This window comes from Lissotriton helveticus, chromosome 7 (genome assembly GCF_964261635.1).
Source record: "Lissotriton helveticus chromosome 7, aLisHel1.1, whole genome shotgun sequence".
Lineage (NCBI taxonomy): Eukaryota > Metazoa > Chordata > Amphibia > Caudata > Salamandridae > Lissotriton > Lissotriton helveticus.
The window spans coordinates 1,909,741,535-1,909,754,940 of NC_136068.1; the positions used below are offsets into that span (position 1 = coordinate 1,909,741,535).

The 13,406-nt window shown below is 44.7% G+C and overlaps 1 protein-coding gene across 1 annotated transcript in view; it reads right to left on the bottom strand.

Annotated features, from left to right (window-relative positions):
• The window catches only part of LOC144767861 (transient receptor potential cation channel subfamily V member 6-like), a 138,838-nt gene that overhangs the window by 16,745 nt on the left and 108,687 nt on the right, over window positions 1–13,406 (bottom strand). Inside the window, exons 11-12 of the mRNA XM_078651220.1 lie at window positions 9,525–9,591; window positions 1,294–1,562 (exon numbers count right to left, since the gene is read on the bottom strand). Coding sequence (XP_078507346.1) covers window positions 1,294–1,562; window positions 9,525–9,591 — 336 coding nt within the window. The remainder of the gene's footprint in view (window positions 1–1,293; window positions 1,563–9,524; window positions 9,592–13,406) is intronic.

A 13,406-nucleotide genomic window follows, 5' to 3' on the forward strand; every position in this document is an offset into this window, starting at 1 on the left:
ACACAGAAAGCAGCTCTAACATTGTGAGGCTTCTGAGTGGAATGAGGTAATTCCCTGAATCTGGCTCTAGGCTGTAAATCTTTGGTAGAAGGCGGAGGGGTGGGGGTTGTACCTGACTCCCCAGTGACATCCCTTCGCTGTGGCCATATGTTGTTGTACACTGTGATGGTGGGTGTGTCGCGGGCTGAAATATCAGGCAAGGAGGCCGGATGTAGTGGGCTATGCCGGTTTTTATTAAGCAATAAAACGTCCAGAAACAAGAGGACTATGGTTCTGAAGGGAGGCCTGGTTCTTTTTGTCTTCCGTCGGGTCTGTCTCCGTTCGGGGTCCTTCTCTTTGGGGGTTGCGTTTGGTACCCCAGATACCGGTGAGTGCCTAGGGGGGTGTATTCCTGGCGGGGGTGAAAGCGGGGCTGGATCACATACACTCATCAAGGATACGAGGATAGAGTACAGGGCCTTCTCTCTCTTTCTGAATGCCTAGGATCTGGGTCTTCACTTGCAGTGAAGTTACTACTTATGCTGTTCTGTCTATTGCCAAAACAGCAATAAAAGGAAACTACAGTGCAAAGATGGCTGACGCAATCTCTCTTTTTTGGTACTAGCAGGGGCAGTGGCGGGAGGGGAGTCGGTCACGGGGTGTGGCCAGCAGCCCTGCGGCCAAGCCCCCTGTAATTGAAAAGAAGCAGTCACAACAGTGAAAAAAATCAATATTGAAAGCAAGCTACAGACATTTCACCTACATAAACAGGCACAGTGCCATCACTCCCACTGCCTGACCTTCTAAACACACAATGATGACATGTAGGCTCATTTACATTAGGTGGGATAATGACACTGGCAATGAAGCAAAGACCAAATGGATCTGACACTGCAATTTACTGATTCACTTTGCAAGAGCTGGCAAGACACCGTAATGGTCATTCCATGTTCATGTTCAACAAAGGCTTCTCATTTCCCTTGTTCACCTTCAACGTGGAAGTGTGCTGGGCCTCCACCTGCAGTTCAACGGAACCACTATCTAGATAGATAGTTAGATAGATAGATAGATAGAGTATAGAGTAAGGTCGATAGATAGAGATAGATGGATGGATGGTTGGGTTGTTGGGTGGGTGGTGGGTGGATGGATGGGTGGATGGATAGGTAGGTAGGTAGGTGGGCAGGTAGGTAGGTAGGTAGGTAGGTAGATAGATAGATAGATAGATAGATAGATAGATAGATAGATAGATAGATAGATAGATAGATAGATAGATAGATAGATAGATAGACTCACTCACTATCCTTCTTTTGGTACCTGGGCTCTCCAGATCTCATCTCGCTCACGCACCACTTGCAGGTAGGTGTCGGCCATCATGGCAATGATCATATTGAGCATGAGTAGGGCGGCGAGGATCGCAAATGCGGAATACAACACGTGATACATGGGCGGAAGGTCAACGCTGTAGTTGGCAGGCCCATCAATGAGAGTCAGGGAGAGTTCAAAGGTACTGAAGAGGGACATCGGGTAGCTGAAGAAATGTCCCAGCTCACTGGGATCCTCAGATTGGAATGTGATGAAAAAAGCTAGAAAATGAATCGAGAGAGTGAAGGAAAACATGTGAAATTGACAGCATTAAAGCACATGCGTTCAGTAGAGAATACATTAGGTTACATAGTTTAAGAAATCCTTTGATTACAACCAGTGGTGAATGCTCCAGGGCATTAGTGGTAGGGAGGGGGCAAGTAAAAGAAAAAGCATTTAACTTACCTGCAGGCCTGTTGCCGTCTCTCCTCCATCCTCTTTTCTTCCAAGCAGAACGAAACGGAAGCACACAGGCTCCCAGTCTACCTTAGCCAATCACAAAGCTGCTGTTAGTAGTATGACAGCAGTGTCATGATTGCTCTGAGTGGCCTGGTTTGGCGCTCAGACAGGGAGTGGAAGCCTGTGTATGTTCTCCACCAGACTGTGCAATACAGCCGGGTGGAGAACATGCTAAGTGCGCATGACTATTTTGCCGGCCCAAGAAGGCCACCCAAACCATCATGCACACTTAAGTGCACCACCCACTCCTACTTCTGTTGGCTGTGATGACAGCCAAGATCCACCCCTCCCAAACTGGCTTCAGCATGGACAAATAAAATGGTAATAACATCATGTTATTATCAATACATTTTCCCTTTTTTGCACTGCTGAAAAGCACTGGGGTAACGCTCCTCTGCATTAGCGAAGGAGCTGCAGCTGATTACACTTCACTCTGATGCCTCATTTGTCATGCGGATTTCAAAATCACGGGGATTGATTCAATTGAGGAAGCTAGAGGCTGGAATCTAATAAACATTAAATATAACAGGTTGCTTTTAGGACTATGGATTCAAAGTTTTCTTTCAAAGGAAGAGAGAAACTCTTCCATACTCTTCAGTTCAACTAATGAACAGAATTACTTGTAACCTTTCTATTTAGTGGGTCATTAAGCAAATCACAAATTCATCTATTTATACAAATAATCAATATCTATTCCAAAAATTCATCAGAAAATTATTTTTACTTCATGATTATTTCACTTTTCTTCTGTTTTCGGTATACGTGCTTCAGACACAATACATGCATTTGCCTTTTGCATATTAATACATCAATACAACAAAGTGCAATAATTATATACAGTGAATAAATAAGTAAACGTTGGTACAATAACAAATCATTTGAAAAAATCAAAAAGTCCTACTACATTCTACTCATGTACCGGGATATTAACTACTTATACTCGGTACTGTCTCTATATGTGGTCCGAGGAAAGAGGGTGTTGTTCAGAGAACTCGTTTAAATGACTTATTGGTGTTTACTCCTCTATTAGTTGGTTGACCCAATAGTTTTTTAACATTTTCTTTGCTTGGGCTATAGCGAAGCTCTTGGCCTTGTGCGATGGGGAGGTGAGCTACTAATTTCGGTCTACAGACTGTGAGGCTCTGGACGCCTGAATGCAAGAAAGAGAAGCCATGGCGTGAATGCTTGTACCGACAGCTAGCCTGGAGCCCTGACGGACAAGATAGCCAAAGGAATACGTCCAGCTGGAGTATCGGACTTCCATACAGAAGCCTGTACAGTAGCACATGGTAAATGGACTGGCAAAGAAAACAGGAGAGACACCAACACCAAGATTGAGAGCCGTGCCAGAGCCTCACAGTCTGTAGACCCAAATTAGTAGCAGTGTCCTACAAAAGGAAATCACTTTAGCCCTGAGAAGACCTTCTTTTAATCACCCAGGTCCAAACACGAAGGTCGAAACGCTCCGGCCCACCCTTCACTCACCTCCCCATCACACGAGACCAAGAGTTTCGCTATAGCCCAAGCAAAGAAAATGTTAAAAAACAGTTGGGTCAACCAACTAATAGTGGTGTAAACACCGATAAGTCATTTAAAAGCGTTCTCTGACCTACACCCCCTTTCCTTGGACCACACATAGGGACAGTACCGAGGATAAGTAGTTAATATCCTGGTACATGAGTAGAATGTAGTAGGACATTTTGATTTATTCAAATGATTTGTTATTGTACCAATGTTTTCTGATTTATTCACTGTATATAATTATTGCACTTTCTTGTATTAATGTATTAATATGCAAAAGGCAAATGCATGTATTGTGCCTGAAGCAGATATACTGAAAACAGAAGAAAAATGAAAAAATCATGAAGTAAAAATCACTTTCTAATGAATGTTTTGAATAGATATTGATCATTTGTATAAATGGATGAATTTGTGATTTGCTTAATGACCCACTAAATGAAAAGGTTACAAGTAATTCTGTTCATTAGTTGAACTGAAGAGTATGGAAGAGTTTCTCCCTTTTTTTGAAAGAAAACTTTGAATCCATGGTCCTAGAGGCAACCTGTTATATTTAATCATTTGTCATGCAGTGCATCTAAAGGAGCTGAGGACACCTTGTGCATAGCCCGGTATCCTCAAGACTTATGTATTGGTCAATTACTGCTGTTCTCCCTCTTTCAGTGTCTTGATAATCAACAAATAATGACATTCATATTTTTGGTGGAGTTTGTAATACGTCTTCCTCGTGTGTGTCTCTGTGTGTGTCTGTGTCTCCGTGCCGCTTTAGGGATTTATGACATGCACGTACAGGCATGTTAACGTATGTTGAAGATAAACAAAGTTTTTGCGGGGAACATCCTTTACAACGCGGATGTTACACCGCAGTTCCCTTACGACGCAACTTTTCCAACGCAAGTTGTAACAACGAATTGCGCTGGGGGGCGTTCCAGGATAGTAAATAGTTTAATTTACTATCCAACTCCTTCACTACTATCCATGGGGACTGGAGTTGGAATAGTAAATTAAACTATTCACTATCCAGCCCCCAACAACGCAAGTCGTGGTAACGACTTGCGTTGTAAAACATGCGTCGTAAAGTACTGCGATGTAAAACATCGCGTCGTAACGACGTACATCCGTTTTTGCATCGGGGTTTGCATCACTTTTGATACAGACTTGACGCAAAATCCTTTGTGGTATTTATAAAGCATCGCAAATTGTTATATGCATTGCTTTGTAAAATTAAAAGTAATGCAAAGATATAATAGATGTTTCATTGATGGTACGTGGGCATTCGCCTCCATCCACCCATGGATTTTGAGAAAAACCCTTAGGTGCAAACTTGTAAACATATATTTTCTCCAAAATGGTGTATCTGCTCGACGCTAGGGTAAGAAGGAGAACCATCTTTATTTCTCCTTGTTATTTCCTCATTCTGCAGTACACATTAAAAGAGGAAATACCCTCAAAGGTTCGATTTGTGCAGGACGGCCACCCTTGCCACAGAAAATCTATCATGACCTTAACGAAGACACCATTGCGCTATGGAGCGCCAAGGCGGCTGCCTTATCACTAGGCAAATGCAAAAACAACAGAGTGGGCTAAAGAACGGCGATGGATTAAACCCAGATCTTTTGACTGGGAGTGAGTGTTTGATTGATTCAGATGCTCCGTCCATCACCACCCCCTTTTGTACCGCTTTTGGCCGCCATAAGTGTGGCAGGGTATGCTCAGACGCGAGTCCCTTGCTCACTTTGCCACTGGATTCAAGCAAGCCGGGCTGAAGACGGCTGGAATGCCAGAAACCGGTCCTCGGAAGCTTGTTTCCGGTCCAGGGAAGACATGGCTTGGCAGTTCGGGCTGGACTGTTCCCATGAGGCACAGGGTCAGACTGATTTGCATATGGGCATGTCTGAACTGGGGTGGCAGAGTGGGCTAAAGAACGGTGATAGATTAAACCCAGATCTTTTCACTGGGTGTGAGTGTTTGATTGATTCAGATGCTCCGTCCATCACCACCCCCTTTTGTACCGCGTTAATGCTTTGGACATATGCCCCTAAGATTGTGAAGTGCTGTATGTTTGTGTGTGTGCGTGCTCATGTCTGTGCAGCATGGGATGGGGAAATGTGCTGCAGGTGTATTTTGTGTCTGTTAGCAATGTGTTTTGAATATCGGTGGATGGCTAAAGCGGTCGACTTCGAAGCTGGGGAACTGGGTTCGAGTCTTGGCAGGGACGCTCAACAACCTGTGATTCTGGGTAAATCACGTAATGTCCTGTGCCTAACAAAAACACATGAATGTGTCCCTCTGTAACGCAACTGGTGCTCATGGAAAGTGCTTTGACGTCTTTGATTCTAGTAAGCCCTATATAAAACTCCCCCAAAAACAAAAAAGATGTTGTGCCCAGGACTATGTATTATTTATTTCTTTATTTAAGAGTTTTATATAGCGCTAGTCAGACCCAAAGGTATCGGAGCGCTTTACAGCCTTATCAGTCGCATGATACATTAGTGCAGTAATATGTACAGTGACTCATGCCGCATCGCATACTCTCGTCATAGAGAGCACAATGTCATTCGTAAGCTATGTTATCACAGTAGTATGTACAGTGTATTGTGCTGCTTCACGTAGTGTTGTCGCAAAATCACAGTGACTCGTGATGAGATTGGATCAGAGAGGGGGGATAGACGAGGTAGTCAAGAGGCGAGTGGGGTAGAGGTCTTAATGTCAAAGTGTCTGACTGCAGTTGTGGGCAGGCTCCGGCGATTGGGCTGTAACTATCCATTCGGGAGTGATCGATTGAGGAGGAGGTCTTTGAGCTGCCTTTTGAAAATTAAGTAGATGGGGTTGGTCCTGATATGGATTGGTATTTTGTTCCAGATTTTACGCGCATTTCCTGCGAATGAGCGAGATGCTGTTTTTTGTTTGCGAGTTTTTGGAGGGTTAAGGAGTAGAGTGTTTGTGGTACTCCCTAGGCTTCTTGACTGACCGGCCTTCTGGAGTTTAGAGGCCAGGTATGCAGGTTTCCCTGTGTGCAGCGCTTTGTGCGCGAGGCAGGCAGTTCTGAAGTTGGCACGCATTTCGATTTAGTTAGTTCAACAGTCCTTGAACACGTGATCATTTAGAGTGAGGTGGTGCTGTGGCAATATTGGTGGAAGCAGTGAGGAAGGGGTCTATCCACTGTGGATCTCTGTGGGTTTGAATGATTGAATGATCAAGTGTGAGGAGCATGTCTGGCTGATGCAAGTGTATGCCTTAACAAGAAGAGAGGTAGGGAGAGTTAAGCAACATTCTTATTCCCCGGTTATAATCAGTAAACAAGAAAAGAGTGTCACATGGTTCAATCAGACCACAGTCAGGAGCAACTAAGAAAGGGGTTGACGGCCTCATTCAGGACGTTTAAGGAAAGCCCTCACTCACCACCTGGTGATGACATGTTTCATCATCAGGCCCCACCAAAGAGACCGAGTGCCTCTTTGGTGTGCTACAACACCAGATTTACTGCGGAGCAGGATAGTGAGATTCAGACGTGTTGTGCAAAGTAAATTTAACTAATGAGTGGTGAGGGTTTAAAACAGTCAGTAGTGTATCAGAAACAATTTTATTCTTTGATCACTAAGGACAGGTTTTTAAAAATTATGTGTTTGGAAAAAAGTCCACAGTTAATTAAGTGGTAGTTTCCTTACAAATAAGTCGACATGTTTCAGCCATGAAACGGTGTAATGTTACCAGGCATTCTTCAGGACTTATTGGTGTATTAAACCCTGGCGGTATGGACGCGCTAAGGTCCACCCTTACCTAGGGACGTGAAAGTGAAAATAACAAAAAAGGTGAAAAAGTGCAAAAAAGTGCAAAAAATGTAGGAAGAGAAATTTGCTTCCTAATTACTCCTGGTTTAGGAGGCTTCCAGCTTTATGGTTTCTGCACCTGGAAATAACAAAAGGACATAGACGCACATGTAGGACAGAACAAACGTTTAGTGATAGTACTGATCGCAGTTGTAAGTCTATGGTGCTCCAGTTCGTGGTATAGAGGCATTCGTGGCAAAGTAACAATATAGTTATCACCACCATAGCCTCCGGGTTCTTACTCACTAGCAGGAAGGAGGTGCTGTGTACTATACGTGATACGAGATAATCGTGTTGGTGAGAGTAAAATGGAAGTAAACTTCCTGGTTGCGATCAAGGTTAAGGTATGATCGCTTCAGACAATAAAATTAAAATGTCTCACTTTTGTGGTGTCAGGGATGTACACCATGGGTCACAGGAAGGGGGAGGGAATGTAATTGGCACACCCTGCGTGTTTGTCAAAAAAATGGGAGTAAAGAAAGACATAAAATAAGTCTGTGACATAGCGTCGGTACTTAGCTTATGTGATGAAATGGTAGTCGAATTGTAGCTTCTGCTCACGCCCTCGACGCTCGGCACCCTCAGTGTACCTGCATCACCCTCAACTGGACCTCGAAGATGTGGACGCGGGGCTGGGAGTTCTGTATATACCGGTTAGTAAAAGGGGCAGTGATTGATTTTCCGGGTGGGGCGTGGCCGAAGACGGAATGCCGTCGACGCCCTGGTTTGGACCAATCCGTGAGCCTTCTAGACAGTGACGAGGTGATTACGTGCTCGGATCGAGTATGCTCGTTGTTAGGGGAACTGGGCGCGTCACCCTGTGCGCTCGCATATGCGAAGACAGATGTGGCGTCCTACCGCGTTACTATGGTGAAGTAAAGCAATGCGGGAGAACGTAGCGCATTTGGAACAATCATATCAGAAGCTCACTTCGTATCAATATCATTTTAAAGCGAAGTTAGAATATGAAAAAATGGACGATGCGAGTGAAAAGCTCCTTTTAATCAAGTGCACATTCGGGAAGGACAGAAAAACGTGACAAATAAGTGCCACGTGCAATTGGGGACTCAATTGGCAAGTATGCTAACATCAGCCAAGATTGGAGGATAGTTAGTCAGTGCCAGAGGGCAAAAAAGGGGTCATTACGGTGCCAGGTAACTCTCATGCACTTCCATACTAGGTGGAGAGCGTACATTGAGCTGTACACATTATCTAGTGTGTAGAGGGTGAGGCTGTGTATTGAGACTGTGAGGTGACATGTCATTCTAGCTACAAGGTGGTACCGAGTTGGTGATACAGTCTGAGCTCATACAATGTTCACTTGATCACGGAATTCCAGGGGATGTCATCATTTAATCCAATGAGATGGGTCCCAAGTCTATATACCCATCGTTGTTCTTTCTCAAAGAGGCGATTACAGATGTTATTGCCACTGTTCAGATATTCAATGACTGTCCATTGCATATCGTTAGTTGTACGGTTAGTTTCCAGAAAATGTCTGCTCATTATTGTTGTCGTTTTTTTGCACCTGATATTAGAACGCTGCTCACAGATTCTTTGTTTGACCTTCCTGCTGGTCATGCCCACATAGCGTAGGTCACATGGGCACGTGATAAGATGTATCACGTTTTGTGTGTTGCAGTTGGTGTGGTCTCTTTGAGTCCACGTTTTGCCTGGCTCGAGTTCAAGTGTATGACAATGCATCAGCGGTGTGGTACGTGTGGGTGAGTGTGTGTTTTTTTTTTATTTAACGGTGTGTGCCAAAAGGTGTGGATTGAGAAGTTTTGACAAGTTAATGTTCATTTTGCTCTTTTTCTCCAACCACATCTGGAAGCACTTGATGTTCCTGGTGAACTGAAGGGTAGTGACCTTGTTCAGCAGTGCACCAGGATTGTGTCTTAAGTAACCCTGGGCGTAGTTCGCGGAGCCGCACTCCGCGGAGCTACGCGAAGACGCAGTTGCACTCCGCGACCTTCGCGTAGCTCCGCGGACATGCGTAGTAGCTTGCTAAACCCGTTCGCGCGCCGTTTTTCGTCTTCGGGAGCGCGGTGCTCGTGTTCGGGGCGCTGCCTGCATGCTCGAGATAGCTAGCGCGCTAAGTTACTCAAGAGGTTTGTCCCGCCCGCTTGCGTTCCCTTATTTCCAAAGTGCGTGATCGCGTCAAATATCGCGCGAACTTACCCCCGGCGCACGCGATAATGTTATTCAGCGCGCGAGAACTACGCTACGCACCGGATCGCGGAGTAATCGACAGCTTCGCGTTCTCCGTAGAACGCGGAGTTGCCAAAACTCCGCAAGCTCCGCGAACGGAGCGTAGTTCTTCGCCCAGGGTTAGTCTTAAGTGCAGTGTTATGTGTTAGGTTAACATTGGATTACCTCCAGCAAAGCCCAGGATGACCACTGCCAAGAGTCCACAGAACTGCAGGACATCGCAAAACAGCATCTGTGGGAGAAGGCATGGGAGGTCCTGTCATCTGTGGCTTGTAGTATATTCTCATTTTTTGAATGTTCACATATTCATGCATCAAGCACCAATCCTTATTTTCAGCTGGTCCGTGACGTTATTTCATCTTACTTACAACACATATGGCAGTAAATACCAAATCAAACAATTACATCATGCAATAATAATTTATCTCTGGAGACAAAGGGAATAAAAGACGAAACAAAGAAAAAAGGAGAAAAAACATTCTTGACATTTCGAAACAGCACTTATTAAGGCTCACAAATGTTCCTTCACGAAACATTTTGACTGTTGCCATTACATACAGCCATGTCTTAACTGGGGTGGCAGAGTGGGCTAAAGAACAGTGATGGATTAAATCCCGATCTTTTGACTAGGTGTGAGTGTTTGATTGGTTCGGATGCTCCGTCCATCACCACCCCCTTTTGTACCGCTTTTGGCCGCCATAAGTGTGGCAGGGTATGCTCAGACGTGAGTCCCTTGCTCACTTTGCCACTGGATTCAAGAAAGCCGGGCTGAAGACGGCTGGAATGCCAGAAACCGGTCCTCGGAGGCTTGTTTACGGTCCAGGGAAGGCATGGCTTGGCAGTTCGGGCTGGACTGTTCCCATGAGGCACAGGGTCAGACTGATTTGCATATAGCCATGTCTGAACTGGGGTGGCAGAGTGGGCTAAAGAACGGTGATGGATTAAACCCAGATCGTTTTACTAGGTGTGAGTGTTTGATTGGTTCAGATGCTCCGTCCATCACCACCCCCTTTTGTACCGCTGTTGCCATTACATGCCTTGGTGGTAAATTAATGTAGTGCTTGCTTCCATCACCTTTTACCATTGTATTATCAAAACAGGGTTTTGGAGGAGACAAAGCACCACAAAAACATTTGTATCCATTTGTTGCGTGGTATTTCCATGTGCTAGTAATGTGTTCTTTTGTTTTTTGTGATGCAGTATTGGAATGCCTGGTCTTGTACTTCAGTTGTTGTGTTGTGTTTTCTTTGGCTGCTTTACTCTACTATACCCTAATATGTTTGTGTTGTTGTGTTGCTTTGGATATGTTGTTGTGTTATGTTCTGTTGTTTACTTTACATATGTCAGCATATACTGCAACATTTCAAGTCCAAAGCAGGGCATGGCTTCAATATTCCATTGACAAGCAGACATTTAAAACAGTTTAAGGTGGGAAATCGTGCTGCTTCAGTTCTTCAACTACTTAAAACCTCCAAGGACCCCTATAATGTTCAAAATAGTATTAATGACTGCCATGCAAGCAAGCAGCACTTCAGCATGCACGTGTTCCATGCATTACAACATTAAGGCTAGACCTATTTACATTGCCAATGCTTCTTGTTTTGTATCTGGTGTTGCTTTATGTTATTACTTGTATTATTTTGTTTTGCTCTAGCATGCTCTAAGGAACAGGTTGTGCTTTTTTTTAGTTCTCACCGACTGGACAGTGCATGGATATTATTTGTTTACTTTTGGCAGTCTTAGAGCCCACCCATTGCTTACAATGGATTGGCCTCATTGCCACTTTCATTTTCTTACTCCTTACTCTTTAGCTTGTGTATGCTTTTCTTCCTCTTCTTGTGTTTGTCTTTCCCCTGGAACATGGACACATTGCTTGTTTTTTTTTTTGCTTCAACACTCCAGGCAGGCGCTTGCATGAGTTTTTCATCTGCCCCTGGACTGTGCTTGTCTTCCCCCTCTCCTCTCTGTATTCTGCTCTCAGTCATTTCCATGTGCTTCTCTCATGCCTCCTCCACGTTGCTGTTTCACTCATTTACTTTTCCTCCCCTAATATTCGGCCTTCCATGTTACACTGTACCTCCATTAGTTTGCTTGCCTCCCCACACCCTCCATGTTGCTTCCCTCCACCTGTGCCTCCATGTTGCTTCCGCTATGCCATCTGTGTTACTTCCACCACCCTACAGTTGCATCTCCCACACCCGTCCTATGTGGTATGGCCCCCTGCCCTCCATTTTGTTTTCAACACAGTGCTCTACTTTGCTATCTCTTATATGTTTCACCCTTTGTCCCCTGTTCACTCTATCATGTTGCTTCTTGCCCCTTCCTACCATATTGCTTCACCACCCAGACTAACAGTGAGCGCGTCCTAGCCGAGCTTCTGCATAAATGCAGATTTGCTAAAGAACATCCTCTGACTGTCTGCGTTATTTTTTTTATCTTTAAGGATGTTTTGAGGGTCACAAATTGTGATTGTTTGCGACTCGCAAAAACGGAATGTACTAATGTGTCTCAGACATATTTAGCAATTCCCAATGGGGTTGCAAGTTACCTGGCTCATCAATATTCATGAGGCAGATCACAATATATGACCTGTTGGGAATGACCAGCACTCCCAGGGATGGCGGCCTGTTGGGGTCAGCAGACCACCATGCCTGTGACTGCCTTTTAACCCCTTTGCTGCTGGGGTAATTTTCCTGCTGTGCTGAGGGTGTGGGGTGCCCACAGCGCCCCGGTGCTCATGACGAGCTGAGCTCGTCATTAGCTACAGTGCTCCTGTGCTCATGACGAGCTGAGCTCGTCATGGCCACACCCGTTCCACACTACAGGGGAATTATCCCAGCGTGCGAGCGTTCTAATGGCCATGACGAGTTCAGAGGGGTTAAAGAAATCAGTTGTTTTTTTCTAAATACATCACATTTTCCTTAAATGAAAGGTGCACTGCCTTCTCTTACAAAACATTGTCACTGCCAGTCACAAGGGGGAAGGGTTTACCTGGCTTACCACCTGCATGAAGTAGGTGTTAACTGCAATTGTTTTGCAACCGCATTTGCGGTCGCAAAACAATTGTACATACAAGTGCGACTCGGTATTAGGAAGGGACACCCTTGGCATGCCCCTTCCTAACAATGACTCGCAAACCCTATTTTGCGAGTCAGTATAAGGTTACTGACTCACAAAATAGGATTTGCACAAATCTCAACCCTTGTTAGCGGTTCCAAACTGCCAGATTTTCCATTTGCGGCCGCTAAAAAGGGTCATACATCTGGCCCGTAGTACAGAGCGTACAACCTGGTGGCAGAGCAATCTGCTTAAGATTCTCAAGACCCTGAGCTGAGTCCCCAGTTCTGCACACATTTTTACTACGATTCCTACTGCTTGAATCCCAGCGAAGCTAAGCATATTAGGATCTACTTTTCCAGGGAGCAAGTTACCTGCATGACTTTTGGATACATTTTGCAGAGCAACAAATACTGCAGCTTAACTTCTAAAGGGGGGCAAGTGGCACCAAGAGCCCAGGACCGACAATTACAACCTGCTGTGTCACAGTGGATGAGGTCAGGCCCTCAGCCATATTACTCTGAGGTTCATGACCTCTTCCTCCGATACATAACTGTGCCATTCTTCTGCCCTCCCAGGGATACTGCAGAGTGAGTGCCACAGAGGAGCACGGCAATCATTCCTTTTTTTATATTTGACTCCATGGTTTTTCAGTATCACAGTTTTTATGACTTTCCAATGAAAATGTTTTTAACTGTATGCAGGCAATAGGCTATCGCATAAATGGGCCATACAAAATGGGAAATACGAATTGGTAACGTGTTACCGAATTGCATTTGCATTTGCTATTCAGTGTTTGGAGAGGGAATGTTTTAGGCATCCCTTCCAAATACCGAATCCACATGGTATGTATATCTGGTTGCAAAAAGAAATATTTTACCACCATTTTAAAAGTGGTGGTAACCCATTTGCAAATGGGAAAGTTTCCCTTTGAGAATGTTGAAGAAAATATGTTTTAAGAACAGGCAGTGGTCCTATGGGCCACAGCCT